We start from the raw sequence: 20,412 nt of genomic DNA, 5'->3' as shown, positions 1-20,412 counted from the left end.
CATCAAGAAAGGAACCTGATAGGTTATCAAGTTCTTAAAGACAAGGAGGTGTCTTTGTGCCTTCAGCCCTAGGCTGGGGCCTGGCACGGAGTCAGGGCTCAGCTAGTGTGTGTGGAAGTGATGATGCAGTGACTATAGGAGCTGTAGATTGAAGGGGTCTCAAAAACTGGGATGATGCTGGCTAGAGTGAGGGCAAGGCCAATCTACAGATAAAACATGTGAACTCCTGAACTTTGTCCAACAAATCAACAGCATTATGTATAGGGTTCGATCAAATTCAGCACCAAGTTGGTGAGGCCCTACTATGTGCCAAGCACCAGGTGAGAGAGGAGGCAGAAAGTACCTGACCTCCAGGAGTCCCCAAGACAGGGCAACTGCATGGAAGAGGATGATGACATGAAAGAACACTGCAGAAAGGTTTCATGGGCACCTGAGGGTGGGAGGCATGAAGGTCACACCAGGTGCTCTGGGGAGCTCACTGGAGGACATAATTAGAATGGGCTTGGGGGGGGTGGCGCCTGTGGCTCAGTGAGTAGGGCGCCGGCCCCATATACCGAGGGTGGTGGGTTCAAACCCAGCCCCAGCCAAACTGCAACAAAAAAAATAGCTGGGCGTTGTGGCGGGTGCCTGTAGTCCCAGCTGCTCGGGAGGCTGAGGCAAGAGAATCGCCTAAGCCCAAGAGCTGGAAGTGGCTGTGAGCTGTGATGCCACAGCACTCTACCGAGGGCAGTAAAGTGAGACTCTGTCTCTACCAAAAAAAAAAAAAAAAGAATGGGCTTGGCTAGCAGCTGGCCCCAGGAGATGGGGCTTGTCTCTTTTTAATGCAGGCCAGGGAGGGTGCTACAAAGAAAGTGTACAGCAGGGAGCAGGCAGTTTGTGCAACAAGGTAGGGCTCCAGCAGCAGGTCCCTTTCCTGGCACAGGCCCCTGCCCACAGGGGTCCTGGAGAACCCCGTGTGGGATCCCAGGGTGCAGAGCATGGAGTCTGAATGACCCTCCATTGTGCCAAGCACTGTGCCTTGGGCTGAACGTACGAAGGGCAGGTAGGAATGAGAAACCTTTACTTGGTTTGCAAGATTTTTCACCTAAAAATTGGATTTGCACATTCCTGCTACAAATGGAAATGACAAATTCATTAACTTTGGGGTTTGTACAACATAGCTGGTGGTCTACTCTTACTGGAAAGTGGGGGGAATACAGGGAAAGTTTTAGATGATTCTGAAATGTAACTATAATAAAATAAATTAAGAACAAGAACATTCAGACCCAAATGACTTCCTTGGATTTTAAATCAGTTTTGTAACAAAAAAACACGAAATAGAGAAACAAAAATCCTCCATACCTTCAACTTAAGTGTGGAGGTGAAATAGTTTTGATTACGAGGCTAAAAATGTATGCCTTTTTTTGCTCATCTTTGACCAAAAATATGCTTATTATAAAAGGATGATTGTATTTGAGGATTTTTAGTTAACAAACAAGAACATATTTGTCATACTGAAGAATTTTCCTAACAATACGAATTAGGCTCCTGAGTGAGTTGATTAATCAGCATGAATTCACATTTATAGCAATATCAAAACATGAAGAAAAAATTGTACAATGTAATAGCGTAAAAGATGGAGAGGTATTATGTAGTATTCGCCATTTAAAAGAAAAACTCAGAACCCCCGTGGAAAAGATAATGCAATTGGGCCTATCGATTTTGGCTGTGAAACAAACCACCATGTAGTTTGTGATAAACCCATCTGTACCCAATAAAGCCAGTGATTAAACAGATGATATGTTTATGCACATACATGTGTTTCCCATTCACACGTGCAGATGAAAGTTTATGTCCTATGAGAGGGAGGGGAAGGTTGAGTGAGCAATCTCTCAATCCCATTTTAATTTCCCTGGGGCAAAAGAAATATCTTCACATTTGCAAAAACATATTGTTACTGAAATTTGGGTTTCTAATGAATGAAGGCCATCAGAATTCACAGTGGGATGGCTGATGTCCATCTTGCCAAGGGAGACCTCTGTCTCCCGGGATCGTGCTGCTGGGAGAGCGTCATGTGGCAGTTCAGCCTAATGAACGTCCAGCCGGAGCGGAGCTCTGCGTGTCTTATCTGCAAGGCCTTTTCTTTCCCCAGCAGAGTAACTTTTTACACTAACATGTCTCCAGAGCAGCTTGTGTATTTCTGCATACAGAAACTATCACAAATTTCAGGATTGGGTGCAAGGCTGGAAGAGGCTTACCAGAGTTTTATTCCATCACATAGGGTCCTCCTTAACTCCCCTTCCCCAAAAGCCATTGCTTAAATAATGCCCAATTTAATGTCATTTTTTTCTGGTCACTTTTCTTTTATTTCACTTTTGGTGTTTGGGAGGCTGGCCTAGACTTGGAAACATGATTCCTCGGATGTGCTGTACTTGTGTGTGGGTTAACCTACCAAATCCTAATTTTTGTAACTGTTCTTGTATATTCACTTTATGATTTTTAAATTTTTTATAAAGCAACCATGAGAAAGATAACCGAATGAGTTACTGAAGTTCTGAAATATAAGCCTAGAGGTTATACAGCAATTCATCCATCTACTCATCCTTCTACTAACACATCATCCATTTATTCATCCACTCGTCCACGCACCCACACATCCATCCATCCACTCATTTATCTACCTGCACATCCATCTGTCCATCCATCTATGCATCCACCCACATATCCATCCATCTATCCATCCATCCATCCATCCACTCATTCATCTATGCATCCACCCACACATCCATCCATCCATCCATCCATCCATCCATCCATCCATCCACTCATCCGTCCATCCACTCATCCACCTATGCATCCACCCACACATCCATCCATCCATCCATCCATCCACTCATCCATCCATGCATACACCCATCCATCCATCCATCCATCCACTCATCCATCTATGCATCCACCCACACATCCATCCATCCACTCATCCATCCATCCACTCATCCATCTATGCATCCACCCACACATCCATCCATCCATCCATCCATCCATCCACTCATCCATCCATCCATCCATCCACTCATCCATCTATGCATTCACCCACACATCCATCCATCCATCCTCCCCTCCACTCACTTATCCATCCATCCATCCACTCATCCATCTACGCATCCATCCATCCATCTATCCATCCATCCATCCATCCGCTCATCCATCCAGTCATCCATCTATGCATCCACCCACCCACACATCCATCCATCCATCCACTCATCCATCCTTCCCTCTACTCACTTATCCATCCATCCATTCATCCATCCATCTATCCATTCATTTACACATCCATTTATCCACCCACCCACTCCTGTACCCATCCACCCACACATCCTTCCATTCTAGTTATTTGTTGAAGAGCCAGTATGGATCCTCACTGTAACTAACTGTGCTGGAAGTGGACACAGGGAGAGCATGACTATATCACCACACACAAACAAAACAGTCAACGTCTAACAGCATCTGCTAAATAAACAACCATGGAAGGCTGACAACTGTGATGCCAGACCTGTGCTCGGGAGCAACACATTTTAAGGCATCAGGCAGAGAACACTAACCAGTGGTCTCAAAGTGAACCAATAGATAGAAAAGTCATGATCTGTTCCCTAGCTCTTTACTAAAACAATTAGGGGTATATCTGATATTATCTTTTAGCTGTTCTATCAGGGAAATTCCTTTTTGTTGATGTTATTCCCCACCGTTACTGAGTCCTATTGGCATAAATAAGGTTGCAGGATCTGTAACTTGTTGCTAGCTCATAGCCCGATGATGGGAGTTTATAATGCTTAATGATAACCTGCCATGATGCCTTGTTAAATCTTCATTCGGTAGGGCAAAGTCACTAATAAAAGTGTTCCCTAAATACTTCTGTTCATGTCATTGCATTTAGTCACTATTCATGAAAGCTTAAGTTCTAAGTTTAATAAAGTTTGCTGTGGAAAATAAAATGCTAAATAATCTTAGAATTTGCAAGAGCAGGGCGGCGCCTGTGGCTCAGTGAGTAGGGCGCCGGCCCCATATGCCGAGGGTGGCGGGTTCAAACCCAGCCCCGGCCAAACTGCAACAAAAAAATAGCCAGTGCTGTGGCGGGCGCCTGTAGTCCCAGCTGCTCGGGAGGCTGAGGCAAGAGAATCGCTTAAGCCCAAGAGTTAGAAGTTGCTGTGAGCCGTGTGACGCCACGGCACTCTACCGAGGGCGGTACAGTGAGACTCTGTCTCTACAAAAAAAAAAAAAGAATTTGCAAGAGCAGAATTGTGAGATGGTACTTGATGTTACCTTGAGCAGCTTTGCGTGGAGAAGCAGGGTGTAAGCCGCCTCAGTGTAGTTGTCACAGTCTTTGTGCAGGTCACAGAGTTTGTACAAATACCTGAGATGATAAAAATTCACATGAAAGCTATAACCCAGTTACAACCTAAGAATAGGGGGAAGGGGGAGAGGGAGGGGAGGGAGGGGGGAGGTGAGAAGAGGGGAGGGGATTGGTGGGATTACCCCAGCGGTGCATCTTACAGGGGTACATGTGAAACTTGGTAAACAGTCTGTAAAGCTAGTGAATGATGCCACATGATCATATCAATGTACACAGCTATGATTTAATAAAAAAAAAAAAGAATAAAACTTAGAATTTAATTATAAAAAAAAATAGAAGTATGTTCTTAAAATGTCACTGAATAATTTCTGTTAAGGTTTTTAAGAGCTAAATTCTACATTCAACAGTGAATCATATCTACACTTTCTTTTTACAATGTTCACAATTCATAATACCTTGAAAACTTTTGGTGTAGAAAACACTAAGAAAAACCAACACGAGTAACATGCAATAATACGTATTTTTTAAAGATTTTAAGTTCTCTCTTTGTAGAACGAGAGTGAAGATGATAATTTTACTTCAGGGTTTCTAATTCCTTTTCATCTTTTCCAGATTTTTCCTCAGACATTTGAAATGAGATTATGCAATACATTGTGATTTCCTACATTTCTATTGAATCTAAATGCACGCAAAAAAAAATCCGTGAAAATACAAATCAGTAAGAATGAAGTGCTCCAATGATCACAGGGAATATGATCAAAAGAATTTCTCTGCCATAAAGAAATAAAGGTAGCTGATTGTTTCCTCAAGTTTATTAAATTCATAAGGTATTTTTCTTAAAAAAGAAGTAAAAATAAATCCTAGAAATAAAAAACAGCCAGTGTCACTCAGTATAATGAATACAACATTAAACCCTCCTGCCATCTGGGTTATCTCCTTTATTCTATTCTTCAAAGCAGTAATCTTCCTACGTACACGACACTGGACCCCAAAAGTGACCAAGAACAAGAGGGTCTCAGTTACAGTTTACTGCGTTAGGTACCGAGGCAAGAGAGGGAACAAAATCCAACTGGCAATGCAAAATATTTTTCTTCTCTCATGGGGAAAAAACACTGAAAACATGGGAATACGGTGCCAATTAGGTAAGCGTAGACTGAAAAATTATAATATTATCTATTTCTGGTAAAGGTATAATTATATTTCTCACTTGATCATATGACTTACTGTAAAACATTAAAATTTTGGGTGTTATCTTTTTTCTGAAGGGCCACATGGGTTGGTTTAGACAAGACTTATAAAAGTGCCATTTATAGTTTTGCATCTGATTTGGCTAAAGGTGACCACCAAAAAACTCTGCACTGATATGGATAAACTGTACAAGGGCTAGGATACATCTGGGAGCGCCACCAATCTCAATCTCACGGGCTTTGTGACTTTCTCTCTTCTTTTTTTTGAGACAGAGTCTCACCTATCACCCTAGGAACCGTGCCCTGACATCACAGCTCACAGCAACCTCAAACTCTTGGGCTCAAGAGATCCCCTAGCCTCGGCCTCCCGAGTAGCTAGGACTACAGGCGCCAGCCACTATTTTTTTTTTTTTTTTTTTTTTAAAGATGGGGTCTCCCTCTTGCTCAGGCTGGTTTCAAACTCCTGAGCTCAAGTAATCCACCTGCCTTGGCCTCCCAAAGTGCTGGGATTACAGGCGTGAGCCACCACGCCCAGCCTAGGCTTCATGATTTTCTACAAAATAAACCTCTGTGGTTATGAAACATTTCTTAGCGTAGTTTTGACAAGCAGCAATTATAATAAAACAGAGAGCAAGGACAAGCATGACACATACATACCTTATATACATTTCTTCTCTTTCAATTTCTTTGTAGAAGTTCTGAAAAATTAAACCAAAGCACTGTTTTAAGAAACCTATTCCACAAAAGGCACCTTGCAAACTCAAGATTCTTCAACTCATGTCAAACATTCAAACGGACCCAGCTCTTTGGATGAAAACCATAAACTCACATAAATTGCAAAACCATCTTACACTGTTCTTCATGTTTCTGTTGCCCTAATGGTCATATTTCCTATACCAAACAGTGGGATGGCTAAGGTCCACTGCTGTCATTTGAAAGTCCCTTGTCCTCAGTTAAAACAACACACTGTGCAAAGATGTGGTATCTTAACCACTGCAATCTTATCAGGATGAACAAATATCCTAAATTTGAGAATAACCAAATAAACATCACTGATCTGACTCAAAGGACGCTGAGCTCAGCTGCAGCAAGAAGGTGGTGGCAAGATGATTATCTGAGGTGTTCCGTACATTAGCCACTGGCCACACATGTTTAGAGGTAAGATAAATCTAATTGACATTGAAAAAAGCCAAGAATTCCCTTCCCCAGTTCAACTTGCTGTACTTTGAATGCTCAACAGTCACATGGGCCTAGTGTTACCACATTGAATGGTACAGGCACAGGACATTCCATCATCCCAGAAACTTCTGGTGGATAAAGCTGGTCCTGACAGACCTTCCAAACCATGGTGAGAATCAAGTTTCTATGTACAAAGTCCCGTGTGTATAAATACTGATTGAGAAAGGGTAGTTAGCAGATTATAACCAATGGGCTAGTTCTACATATACATATTATGCTAAAATATCTTTTGGCTGACTATAAACATTTCTATCAAAATTATCTCTCTCTCTCTTTTTTTTTTTTTTTTAATTTGAGACAGAGTCTCACTCTGTTGTCTGGGCTAGAGTGCAGTGGTGTCATCATACCTCACTACAACCTGAACCTCCTGGGCTCACGAGATCCTCAACCTCAGCTTCCCAAGTATCTGGGACTATGGCCACGTACCATCATTCTGGGGCTAAGTTTTCTACTTTTTGTAGAGACAGGTTCTCACTCTTGCTCAGGCTGATCTTAAACTCCTGACTTTAAGTGATCCTTCCACCTTAGCCTCCCAAGATGCCAGGATTATAGACGCAAGTCACTGGGTTTGGCCAAAATTATGTTTCTTAATGTGAATATCTCTATAATCACTTTAAAAATCTTCATCATACACGAGGTATCAGAAAGTTATAGAAGTCATCTAACAAGGCCTAGGGTAGGGAAACATCATAGCCACTTTCAGTGTGAAATTTAGCAACTAAAAATGATGCTAGCACTCTGGAGTGTCAGAAGCGATTTACAACTATCACCACTGTAAAGACATCAATTAACCATTAAGGGGCAGCGCCTGTGGCTCAAGGAGTAGGGTGCTGGTCCCATATGCCGGAGGTGGCGGGTTCAAACCCAGCCCCGGCCAAAAAAAAAAAAAACCATTAAGGTAACATGGGCTCTTTAATTTCATTAGCCAAAAAAAGGGGTGGGGGGGCTTTGCTTCCAAGATTGATCTCTCTGAAAAGAAATGATAATTAAGTATAGAAAATAAGTGGGGGCACATTTAGAAAAATGTACCGCGATTTTCAGTTTCTGTTGCATCTGACATTTTAATGTCCTCTAGTTCACATGATGTGGTTGGGTAATGAGGATATTTTCAGCTGACAACTCAGAGCCACGCAACAAAGAGAAGTGACATCAAAGGAAGAGCCCTTCGTTTCCGACTCAAACCTGCCAGTATTTACAAGCTATGGTTTCACGCCATCCCCTTTTATACTCATATTTTAATCCTTCCTAAGGTTTTGATCATTCTCCTTTACAATTTCACAATAGGGACATCATGCGACCTTCATTCCTCCCTCAGAGACACAGAAATGTCTTCTATTTTCTGCCTGTGCTGAATTCTTGTCCCTTCCGAGGGCTTCAAAGCCCCTCTCAAATTGAAGTACACTCATCTCAAATCCCAATTTCTATATAAAACCTGTGTTTTTTACGTAAAAGTTCAGGCTGAGCTCAGGCTCCTTCTGGGCGCTGCCCCTCCCTACCCTCCACTCACCCCGTTTCTCTCTCAAGTCCCCCGCACACCAGTGCTGACATCTGCGCCCAGTTCCCAGAGGGGCCCAGCAGGCCCCCATCACATTCCAATGTTGCACTCTTTCACAATGGAAACAGGTACTAAGATATTTAGAATTATTTTCCTAACCTTGCGTTAATTAGCCTCATAAAGGGACCATGAAGAAAGTGACCGCCTTCATTAAAATACTGATACTTCCACCAGTCTTCCAGGTGGGAGACATTGATGGTAGGGAAGAATCAGGTGCCATGCAGGAAAATTATTGACCAATAAACTACAGACCACTTGATTATGAGGTGACAACAAAATTCCAGTTAAAAAATCACAAATATGCATTTTGGTGGGAATCAAAATGTGATATCCGTACAGATGTGCTTGCAGGGAACATTCTGGGGACTGAAGCCTTGGGGCAGAGTCTCTTAATTTTCATTGCCTTTTTTTTTTTTAATAGAAGCAAGGAAGTAGGGCATTAGTGACCCCACATAAGTTAAAATGTTCCACTAACTCTGCTTTTGAAAAAAGAACGATAGCACTGGTTCTTAAGTAAATTTGTCTGTGACTGTCGATGGCTCTGATAAATTCTATGTTCTTCGTTTTATTTATTTATTTATTTATTTTTTTTTTTGGCTGGGGCTCGGTTTGAACCCGCCACCTCCAGCATATGGGACCGGCACCCTACCCGCTGAGCCACAGGTGCCGCCCTCTTCGTTTTATTTTTTAACTTTAGGTTTCCTGGGGTTTCTGCTTAGTGAGTAGCTGAGTCCATTTTACACACATCTAACATGCACTTACATATCTGTTTTCAGAGACACATGTACATATCCCTCTCTATGAAACTCTATTGTTCCTGTAATAAAAATATGCACAGAAAAGGCAAAAATGGGCCAAGAAGTAAGATTATACATCTGTGCACAAACATGGATGTGACACCTGTGTCTAAGCAAATAAAATTCTGGTTTCTTGTTTCTGTTTATTCCATAGATTTTTCATATTTTTAAATGGAAAAAATTGTGAGAGACTAGTATTTATCTTATCAACTCCAGTAAGTGGTTTAGAATAGAATACTTGACTCTTCATGAAATTATCCGGGATATTCGAATTTGAAGCTAATGTCAGATATTCACAGGACTCCTGGGTGTGTTTCTGAGTCGAGAACAAGCCAGGGCTGACCGCAGGTGCAGGAGGCAGGGCCTGAGTCAGGGGCCGAATGAGAGCAGGACGCACATGGCCGTCAGAAACTGATCGCAGGTGTCACTGCAAGAGTTTGTTTCCCGACCCCGGATTTCGTGGTAAGAAGCCACATTCAAAGCACATCCCTCTCTCTGAGGCTTTGTATCCCAGTAAGCCTGAGAGATCTTGCTTAAAACAAATAGAAGCCTCCATCATCAAATTTGGACACCTAATAAACGTATTCACAATTCTTCCTTCTGGACACTGCTCAGCCTCTTAGATGCCTTTAAGGATCAGAAGGAACACGGTATAATAATGTTCATAGCACAGAAGGATTATGAAAAGGTTTCCATTCTTTCCCACAGAAAAATAACCAGTTTCAATTTCACGTCAACCACATCAGCAACATGAAAGTAAATTACTCTGAACAGAGGCCAGAACGCGAGGGGCCAGGTGCTTCCCTGTGCCAAAGATCAGGCCACCTGGCCTGGGGCAGAGCGTGCTGCTGTCCCACTCAGGGTCCAGCTGTAGGGCCATGCGCAGACACACCAGCCAGCAGGCCAGGCTGCAGGGGCACCAGAAACAAGGAATTTCTACAGTGTCCCAGGACCCTCGTGATGTAGGTGCAAACATATTTAGATTTTTTCAGGTTGACTGGGTCTTTCCTTGGCTATGTCCAGCTGACTGATGACACACCATATGGGCATTCTTCATTCTGTTACAGTGTTTTGGATTTCGAGAAGTTCTTTCTGATTCTAAAGAGTTTCTGCTTATATAACCCATTCATTCTTACACATGGACTTTGCCATGAGCTCCTAGGCCACGAGAAACTTCCACTTTTTCCATCAGAGCCCTTAGCATATTAATCAAAGTATTAAATTTCTGGTCCGATAATTTTGAAATCTCTGTCATATTTAAGTCTGGCCCAGACGCCTGCTCTGTCTCTTCAAACTGTGCTCTGTCTACAAATGCCTTATGGTACGCATTGAAAGTGACCCTGACGTTCTGGTGAAAGGAATCTGATGCCAGCTCCCTGGACATCTGGCCTTCTGCCCTGGTAAGCAGGAGGGGGTCTTTGTGTCCTCCTATCTCCCCAGTTTGGGGGCAGAAGTTCACCCTGTGGATCAACACAGATAGATCTAAGAGGCGCTGTTGATTTTTCCAGTTTGTTCAGCTTTGTCCTTATTGTGAGTATGGGGGTGATAACTTCCAAGCTCTTTATGTGCTGGGTCAAATATTTCGATTTTTGAGGAAAAGAAAACTTGCTGCGGAATATGTTCATCATTCGCCTGCACAGGTTGCCCGCCATAGAGTGAAGGGGCTAAGACTGCACAGGAGCTTTTAGCTGCAAAGTTGTTTGTGGCAAAGGAGCTCATGGCAAAGTCCAGATCCAGCATTGATACTAAAGGGAACAGAAAAGGGAAAACTTTTGATTTATCCTTTTAGTCCAAAGGTTTCTGGTGACTTTTTAATGAATGAATGATGTCTCACATCCTACCTGGGGCAAAGTCTGTTTGTGTGTACCCCAAAGTCCACACAAGGGATGGATGTGGGAGTGAGGGCTATGGGGTGTCCACACAAATCCAGAGGCCAACAGCTAAGGAGGGGAGGGAGGTAAGCACCAAGGTAAACAAGGAAAAGCAAGAGCAGCATTTTCTTGCATTCCTGCCTTGGGACGAGCAGAGGAAGCTGAGGAATGCCCCACCATGTCCAGGAGTCAGCCTTTCTGGCTTCTTATGGAGCTCCAAGCCAGGTGTGGGGTCACGTGGCTGCTGAGTGCCATGAGGCTTACTCACTGCTCCAGGGGTGGGGTCACGTGGCTGCTGAGTGCCATGAGGCTTACTCACTGCTCCAGGGGTGGGGTCACGTGGCTGCTGAGTGTCATGAGGCTTACCCACCGCTCCAGGGGTGGGGTCACGTGGCTGCTGAGTGCCATGAGGCTTACTCACTGCTCCAGGTGTGGGGTCATGTGGCTGCTGAGTGTCATGAGGCTTACCCACCGCTACAGGTGTGGGGTCATGTAGCTGCTGAGTGCCATGAGGCTTACTCACTGCTCCAGGTGTGGGGTCATGTGGCTGCTGAGTGTCATGAGGCTTACCCACCGCTACAGGTGTGGGGTCATGTAGCTGCTGAGTGTCATGAGGCTTACCCACCGCTACAGGTGTGGGGTCATGTAGCTGCTGAGTGTCATGAGGCTTACCCACCGCTCCAGGGGTGGGGTCACGTGGCTGCTGAGTGCCATGAGGCTTACCCACCGCTACAGGTGTGGGGTCATGTAGCCGCTGAGTGTCATGAGGCTTACCCACCGCTCCAGGGGTGGGGTCACGTGGCTGCTGAGTGCCATGAGGCTTACCCACCGCTACAGGTGTGGGGTCATGTAGCTGCTGAGTGTCATGAGGCTTACCCACTGCTCCAGGGGTGGGGTCACGTGGCTGCTGAGTGCCATGAGGCTTACCCACCGCTACAGGTGTGGGGTCACGTAGTTGCTGAGTGTCATGAGGCTTACCCACGGCTCCAGGGGTGGGGTCACGTGGCTGCTGAGTGTCATGAGGCTTACCCACTGCTCCAGGGGTGGGGTCACGTGGCTGCTGAGTGCCATGAGGCTTGCCCACCGCTCCCTGGAGCTGACCTTGCCACAAACCTTCCTGAGAGCCCATCGGCCCTGGTGCATTTTCTGGATGTGCCTTGCTGGGATCACAACTACGTCAGGCAAAGGGTGTCCTCAGTGCAGAACCCAGTCACATCACGGCAGCAGGAATGCACAAGGCCCGACAGATGGCCACCGCCAAGGTCACCCAGGCCATCTGCTCTCTCTGCTGCCCAGCACTGGTTTCCTGTAGCTGCTGTAGCCAATTACCTCAAATGTAAAGCAAGAGGTATGTCTTCCCTTACAGTTCCAGAAGCCGGAATCTGAAATCAACCTGTCAGCAGGGCCATGCTCCCTGGGAAGGCTCGAGGAAGAGGAAGCCTCTTTGCCTCCTCCAGCTCCTGGGGGCTGCAGGTGACCGCGGCCTGTGCCACATCAGTCTGGTCTCTGCCTCCACCTCCACGTCAGCTTCCATGTCTTCTCCTGTCTGTCTCCTATAAGGACACCTGTCACTAGATTTAGGCACTCTTGTCCCAGGTAATGCAGGATAATCTCATGTCAAAATGCTTAACTTAATTACCTCTGCAAGGGGTCTTTTTTTTTTTTTTTGCAAATAAAGTAACACACCCAGGTTCTGAGGACTAGGATGTGGACCTACCTTTTGGGGGGGCCACCGTTGAACCCACTCATGAGAGGACGTGATTATAATCTCCTAATAACAAAGCCTTGAGACCTGTCATCATGAGGTGTTACTCTGGTTACAAAATAAAATGGCTCGCATTCTTCACCACAGGGAGAATAATAAGAAAGCGGCTTCAGAGGGGGTTTGCACACCCGTCCTTTACTGTGCCCTCCAACAGGAGAGGGAGCCAGTCCAGGCAATCTCCATGGCTAACTGTCGCGAGGGCTTCCAAGTCGGTTTCCAGGGTAGGACCCGTAAGGGACGTGCCACTCACCAGCACGTTGACGGTGCAGCTCATGCGGTTCTCTTTGTTTTCGTCGTGCATGATGGTTCTGTAATCCAGGAGTCTCTCCATGAGGCGCACGACCAGCTTCACAAAAGTCTCTCCCGTTTTGGCGAGGTATTTATGCTTCCTGCAGTGCTCCAGGAGGCTGGGAAATAATCACACTCACCTTGTTAATCAAGCTCGACTGAGACGCAATTTTAAATATTTTCCATTATTAACACATTTTAATTATTTCTGGGCTACAAAGTTCATTGTAGTCTAATTACAGTCTCTCTGTCTCTATTCCGCCACAGATCCCGCCGCTAATCAACACTTACATTTTATCAAATAACACTTTGTACTGCTCATCTCCTCTGCCTCCTTCCACTTCATGATCCAGCTTGGTGATGATCTCATTTTCAAACTATAATTAAACAGAGGCAGCGTAAATAATCAGCATGGCGGAGATTTCATTTTATGACTTGAGTGTTAATAGTACATAAATTGGCAAGCGACCATCCTCACAGTTACCCTCTGCCTTTGAAGCCTAATCTCATTTAAGAGCTGCCACGCCAGAACTCTAGAGGTTGTGCCATGGGGTGGGGGTGGAGGGTGTTTCACTGAATTCCCCGGTTAATGGAGCCTGAACATGCACATCCTGATAGCAGGAGCAAGGACTCCAGAAAGATGGACAAGAAAACCACATGGGGGGAGTCAAGTAGTAACAGGAAAAATGTCTCAAACTTCATCTCTATGAACAAGTAACATCTAAAATAGCTCATTGGTTCCTGGAACAGAACAGATGGTGTTTCATTTGCCAGCAAAGAGTTCTCAGCATTCTGAAAACATTGAAGGGGCCACTTCACCGCCATTCCTTGATAGAACCCAGTAAAGTATCTCATGCTGGTTGAAAAAATATTATGAAAAGTGAGAGGGGCAAAGTCGCTAAAAGACAGAATAGCAGACACCTCGCAAGGTCCATCTCTAGGCTTTCCCTCCTCTCCCCAAAGCATCAAGGTAAGTGAGGGTCTTTGGAGCTATCTCTCAGGTCCATGCTTTTACAAACACTCAATCCAGGGAAGTGGAAATCTCCAAAATGTCTTCAAGTGGCTGATTAGGCTGAAAATAACTATGTGGATAATGATGGACATATTTTCCCATCCTCCCTGCCCAGATCCCAATCTCTGGCAGGGTTCATAACCACCCATGTTGCGGGGTCCTGAGGGGACCCACCAACTTGTGCCCGTAGGAAAGCGGGGCTGTGAGAGTGTTAGTTCCCATAAATATGGAGACATCTCTGTACTGAAAGAGGGTGGATGAAAGAAGAACTGAAGAAACCAAGAGTTGAGTTTGGATTGAGACAGCAAGCTTACCATGGCATGTGTGCAGGGGTCTCGGGGGCTCTCTGTAAAAGATGTGTCCAACCACCTGCTTCCTCAGCCAACAATCCCCAAGTCCCCCACTGTTACTAGGATCCCATTAAATCTGGGTGAGAGCATGGATTTTCTTTTCCCTTGATCATTGCTGTAGCCCCAAGACCCAGAGCACTGCCTGATGTTGGTGCCGTAATGGAGTGAACACGCTGTGTGCATATAAATTACTGACTACAAATGATCTTAAGTTGGAGGGAGCTGGGAAGGGTTTAAAATGTTAGTAAATGTTAGCAGCCAGCCAGCAGACTGTTAAACCACAACTGCCCTCTTGGCCAAGCAAAGTCAAGTGAGAAACACATCTCAGTGGACACCTGTGACAAGTGCCACGGGCACCGTCCAGTGTGTGGGGGCTCAGGGGTGCTGCTGCTTCAGCGCAGCTGACTGCAGGCCTCACAGAGAAACAGACAGCATGAGCTGTGGTGAGACCCAGGCCACAGGTGCTGCACTTGTCCTGGGGTAGGACACAGTTGCCTGAAGCCGCGATGTTATCCTGATGTGGATGAAACAAAAGCAGGGCTGGAGAGAGGTGTTGATTCCTGCCTGACTTCAAGACCTTAGCAACATCACCACAACCTAGGCCTCAGCAAATCCCTCCAATTCTCCTCCTGATCTTCTCCATGGACACCTCCCCCCAATTAACACTTCCTTTTGATTCTGTCTGGCCCAAGAAGCTCAGGGATTTTAGGAACATGAGAGATGGTTCTATTGAAGAAGAAAGAACGACTTACTTTTTTTCAAACCAGGAATCTCACATGACTTTTACTGTCAAATAACAACCTTCTGAAACTAACCACCACTGCTCTGATCTTTACAGGAAAGAATTCTCCAAAAGGCAGTTCATTTCAGAATCTGAGACAAGGCAGGTCACTTGCAAGTAGCCCAGAAGTTGGGCTTTCAAGGTAGTCCCATCAGATAGCGGCACAATGGGGACGCCAAAGACTAAATGTTTGATGAGTGCTGATGCTTTAGAACAAACAACCAAGATACAAAATAAAACTAAGTTTAATTAAAACATATGATTTGAGGGTGGTGCCTGTGGCTCAAAGGAGTAGGGTGCCAGCCCCGTATGCCGGAGGTGGCGGGTTCAAACCCAGCCCTGGCCAAAAACTGCAAAAAAAAAAAAAAAAATAAATAATACTAAGATTCACTTTGACATATATTTACTGAGTAGGAGGCAGATATTGGCCGTATGAGGCAGATACGGAGCACGCAGAAGAATATGCTTTCTCCTAACCTGGGCAAACACGCACAGGCATTTAACATTGTTCATTACTCGTCAATCAGAAGGCATCTGCACTTGGAGTCTACTTTATGAAGATTGCGTGTTTCCTCTGCTTTCATGTAAATCTGGCTGTCACAGCCAGGGAGGAAGCCACAGCTTACTTAAGTGTGCTGCTTATCAAATTTCAACTGATGAATTTAATGTTGTCTAAAAAGAGTGGATGAGTGACAAATGAGAATGCAGCTGATTCTAATTTTACTAACCTCTAGTCTAAGCTGAGTAATTTACACAAACACCTGGCAACCCTGTTGCTCCCCAGCAAGTATTCACCACCACAGATCTGCATCTAGCTTCTAACTCCCGGGTCTTCATTAATTTTTCACAGGATATACCAGAATCAATTTGCTAGTGTGTTGTGGACTATTACTATAATCAGAATTAAATGATCCTGTCCAAACAAACTGGAGACACTACCCTTCCTCATGGAGCAGAGCTGGTTTTATAAAAATCATGTTCATCATCTTACTTGTCAACGCAGGCTGTCTGGGCATTTGCCGCAGGGTTCTCTATGGTTAGGACAAAATTAGCAAGGTAAGTTTACTGTGTTGCTCTCATCTCTCACCTGATAAGCAAAATGGTCATATTATCCTCTCTTTTCTGAATCATCAATACTGCTACAAAACCTTCCATGGGGTGTCCAACTTAAAATATTGACCAGAGCATCTCTAAGCATCTGGTACCAGCTGCCCTCTGAGAACATGAAGGATAAGGGGCACTTGGAATATGAGGCTTTTAGGAAAGGGGCCGTTAAATTGAACGTGATGGGGGGAGGGCTGCGCTTGCAGTGCTATCGATGTTACTGTTAATTTAATTAAGTTGGAAGCAGAACCACTTCTTCCCAAGCTTGCTGCCACAGTGAACCGGGGTTCTTGGCACCTATTTGAGAGACCATGGAGAGAAGGATCCCAGTAATGTAATCCCGAAAGCCAGTTATATTTGATTTGAAAAGTGTAATTTTTCACTGGGATAGATTTACCATTCTTACTAAAATACATTCATAAATGTGTAAAATGAGGCCTGCACCTTCCAGGCATCCCAGAGGACACTTTTACAGGTGAGAGCTGGGGTTATGCGGGAGCGTGGTCAGAAGCTGGGACAGGTGGAAAGGTTTGTACGAATAATTCACCACCGTGACGGAGGGCCCAGAGGTTACCAAGAACTGGGTGAAATCTGAAATCTATGGATGTGTTCTGTCAAATATATTGGCAAAAGGGTTTCTTTGACCCTTTACAAATAAACCTTAGCATACTTTGCTCTTTGCTTGAAGTGCTCTATTTTCTCCTGTTTTTCAAGAAAAAACACTCAGAAGGGACTGCAGGAGGGAGTCTGGTGTTCAACCACCTCCTGTCTAGGAAGGCACAGAGCACTCAGGTTTTCCTGGCCATCTGCCCCTTTAGAGGGAACTGGCCAATTGGGAGGAGCCGCCAACTTCACCTTTTCCCCTTAGTGTTCACTGCAGAGTGGGTGGGAGAAGCTCACTGCACTGTGTCTGGGTAGAAGACCTGGCAAGAAAGAGGAGCCGGCAGAGAGAAGCTTGGCATTCCAACACCTCTGTGCCATATCCCACACGTCACTGGTGTCCCCCCACCCCCCGATCTGCCACTCAGCCTTGAGTCCCTGGGCACAGCCATGCTCTATTTTTGTGTCTACAGCATGCCTCTTGCCTAACCACTCTGTAAACTTAATTACACACTTAATTAATTGTTGGCACTCCACCCCACATTTGATGGAGGTTTCCACATCCTCCTACGTCCATCAAGCAGGTGGCTTGTTGACCTTGAAGTTTTGGAGCAGCCAGGCTTGGGCAGTGGTCTGACACCAGGCCACAGCACCTCATGGCTGCTGGAGACAGGAGGCAGCCTGTGACACAGACCTCACACAGGGTGGCCACAGACCGCAAGACACAGACCCAGGAGTGACTCAGGGGCTGACACAGTTACAGAGCACCCGGGAACACGGCCTCAGGGTGAGTCCTGTTTAATATTGCTAATGGAGATTTAGAGAGTTTCAGTATCTCTTTTAAGAACAGAGTTCAATATATTCAGAACTCCTGGAGTCAAGGATATTGGTTTCCGTGACCTCTCAGAGCACCTTTGGCTTTGATTAAATGAAATAAAGGCCCAATTCTTATGCCATATTTTCTCTTTAAGCTTCCAAAGCAATAAAATCAAATCTTATTTTGAAGTTGAAAGCAAAAAATAAACAAACCGACAAATAAAATCCCAGTGAATTAAAGAATAAACAAGACAAAATTGCCAGCAAACTTATTCACATTCATATTACAGTGCCAAACACATTGGCTTTTCCACCGAGTGGCAGAAGCTGCCAACATCCACTTGGGTTATTCAATTGTTGGCTTAAGGTTGCCAGCATGGGCAGCCGGAGGAGATTATTCAAACAGAACACTGGCGACACAAGATTACTCATGTTCTAATACTCTTACAACTAAATGGGAATTTCTGGAAGTTGGAGAGCATTTTACTGAGCCTCACAACCATGACAGAAAATAGTTTCATGATTGAAAATATTATTTTTGCTGTGCAGCCTCTTCCTGGCCATTTTTATTAATAGTACATGCTCCCTATGGTCATTTGCTGCAGTTCTCAGCTTTTGGTTCTGTATTTTCCAAAGGCATAACAAAGGGAATGCTTTAAAAAGATGCCAGGAAAGAACTGGAAAGTATGTTTTTCATTAGGAAGAGAAACCTGGAGTGAGGCTGAGATTGAGGGTTATTTGCTGGAGGGCAGGTTCGCAGTGTGTAGGGAAAGGTCAGTTGGGGACCTTTTGGGACCAGTTTTGAGGAGGGCTCATCTTCTGTGACCAAGGCCACACTTGTGCCAGGGAAGGGGAAGGAAGACGTGGACACCTCCCAAACTCTCCCATGCTGGCTTAGCAGATCCCAGAGTCTCCGGACATCCTCACTTTACTGTGAATAAGTTACTCTGGCCTGGGGTGGGACGAGAACATGGCTATGGGGGTGTCTTGAGGACATGGGGACATACAGGAGAGGCAGGAGCAACTGTGTGCTCAGGACCTAGGTCTGGCAGGAGCTACAGGAGGGGACTACTCAGGAGGAGGGCTGTAGCATCCAGGTCATAAAATATTCTTAGAAAGGGCTGGAAGGACCAGGATGACCACGTGCAGCTGGAGCCTCAGAGAAGACAAGGAAGGACTCACACGGATGGGACAAGGAAGTCACTCGGGGGCCCCAAGTGATGCAGGAGGGTGGTGGGGGGCCCTCTGGGCAATGACAGCTGCTTCCCCAAGGTGCACCCTGCTGTGGGTGTCGAGGGGAGGCTCTGGCCTGCATTCCTGCCTCTCTGCTTCTTACAATGTCCACAACACCAGCACCAGGGAGAAGAAACCGTCCTGAGGTGACACCACCTGGTCATCACACGGCAGGGATGGGGGAATCAGCGAGAGCTGCTCAGGTCCCAGGAACACTACACAGTCACTAAGCGGCCCACAGGTCAGCTACGGCTGTGGACATCAGTCCCCATTGAGGCACATTATTTCATAGGAAAGGATTTCTACAAGTCAAGGCCACTCTGGACACAGGGAGACTCCCATCTATATGATTTTAATCTGGTCCGAGCTTCCCCACTGTTTCAGATCAACTCCACCCCTTGGTGTAAGGTCCCTGCATGGCATGGCCCCTCACAGGTGACCTCCATGAGCACCAGAGACCGGGAGGCCTCTGCAGAGCTTTTCTCACATGTGAGGACCTGCCAGCAAATGCAGGCAGGCTGACCTCAGGCACTCACCACAGCCTAGGAGCAGTGTCCAGGCCACAGTGAGGACACAGCAAGTGAGCAGAGAACTCCAGGCCACCACCAGGACAACCCATCCAATGCACAAACGCTGGAGAGGCGGGACATGGGCAAAGACACACGGAATCTAATGGAAGATCTGTGCTCTTTTATGCAAGAGTAGAAACAAGAGAGCGATAGACTCTCGGGAATGTGAAAGCACATTATAATGAAATGCCCACACTGCAGCTGGACAGCACAACGGCCACAGCTCTGGACAACTTTACAAAAGCCAATCGGTGACACTGGCTTTTGGAATGCCAATAATAGTTGGGAGCAGTTTAATCTTGAGTGAAAGGATGGGTTTTCATCTGATCCCTCTTCACTCCAATTGTAAGAGCAAAAACAACTCAGACGTAATGTGTTATTTCATATTTTAGGACTGTAGCATGTTAACAGCTCCACTCTGAAAGACACAGCAACTTAAAAAAAAAACAAACAAATGATATCATATGTTCTTAATACTAAAGTTCTGTAAAAACAAAAAACCCCTAACATCTTCCCCTCACTCCATTAGGCTTGCAAATCTGCTATAAAAGTGGTGGCAATTTAAGCCCTTGTTGATGTGACTAATAAGGTTAGATAATTGGATGTGAGGCGGATTAGTTAAACAGCAGCCAACCATCCCCGCCCCAGAAGCTCTGGGATGGAGAGACAGGCAGGGCAGCTGGCTGTGCACTGCCACTCACAACACACTCACCCACATCACCTGCAAGGGATGGGGCTGGCCCTTGTGCTTCAGAAAGAGCAGCTGGCAGAGGCCGAGTTGGGCTGAGAGCAGAATGAAGTGAGAGAACACAGAGTAAGTCCAGACACAAACGCTGTGGTTGGGAGAGCCCAAACTAGTGCAGCAGCAACTGGGTGAAATGCTTGGGTCCTGCAGGTGCGACCGGGGGACTGCTG

General features: G+C 45.5%; 1 protein-coding gene across 3 annotated transcripts in view; it reads right to left on the bottom strand.

The window, feature by feature from the left end:
- Nucleotides 1-20,412, bottom strand: part of DOCK1 (dedicator of cytokinesis 1) — a 510,373-nt gene that overhangs the window by 56,666 nt on the left and 433,295 nt on the right. For 2 of the 3 annotated variants that reach the window (XM_053584228.1, XM_053584229.1), the window contains exons 34-37: nt 13,324-13,409; nt 12,995-13,151; nt 6,175-6,215; nt 4,300-4,390 (exon numbers count right to left, since the gene is read on the bottom strand). In XM_053584228.1, the coding sequence (XP_053440203.1) occupies nt 4,300-4,390; nt 6,175-6,215; nt 12,995-13,151; nt 13,324-13,409 (375 nt within the window). Of the gene's footprint in view, nt 1-3,914; nt 3,974-4,244; nt 4,391-6,174; nt 6,216-12,994; nt 13,152-13,323; nt 13,410-20,412 lie in introns of those variants that run through there. The other variant, XM_053584230.1, reaches the window with a different exon arrangement.

The sequence above is a fragment of the Nycticebus coucang genome, chromosome 3 (genome assembly GCF_027406575.1).
Source record: "Nycticebus coucang isolate mNycCou1 chromosome 3, mNycCou1.pri, whole genome shotgun sequence".
Classification (NCBI taxonomy): domain Eukaryota; kingdom Metazoa; phylum Chordata; class Mammalia; order Primates; family Lorisidae; genus Nycticebus; species Nycticebus coucang.
The sequence above is the reverse complement of the archived record's forward strand: the minus strand, read 5'-3'. Positions and strand labels throughout refer to the sequence as shown.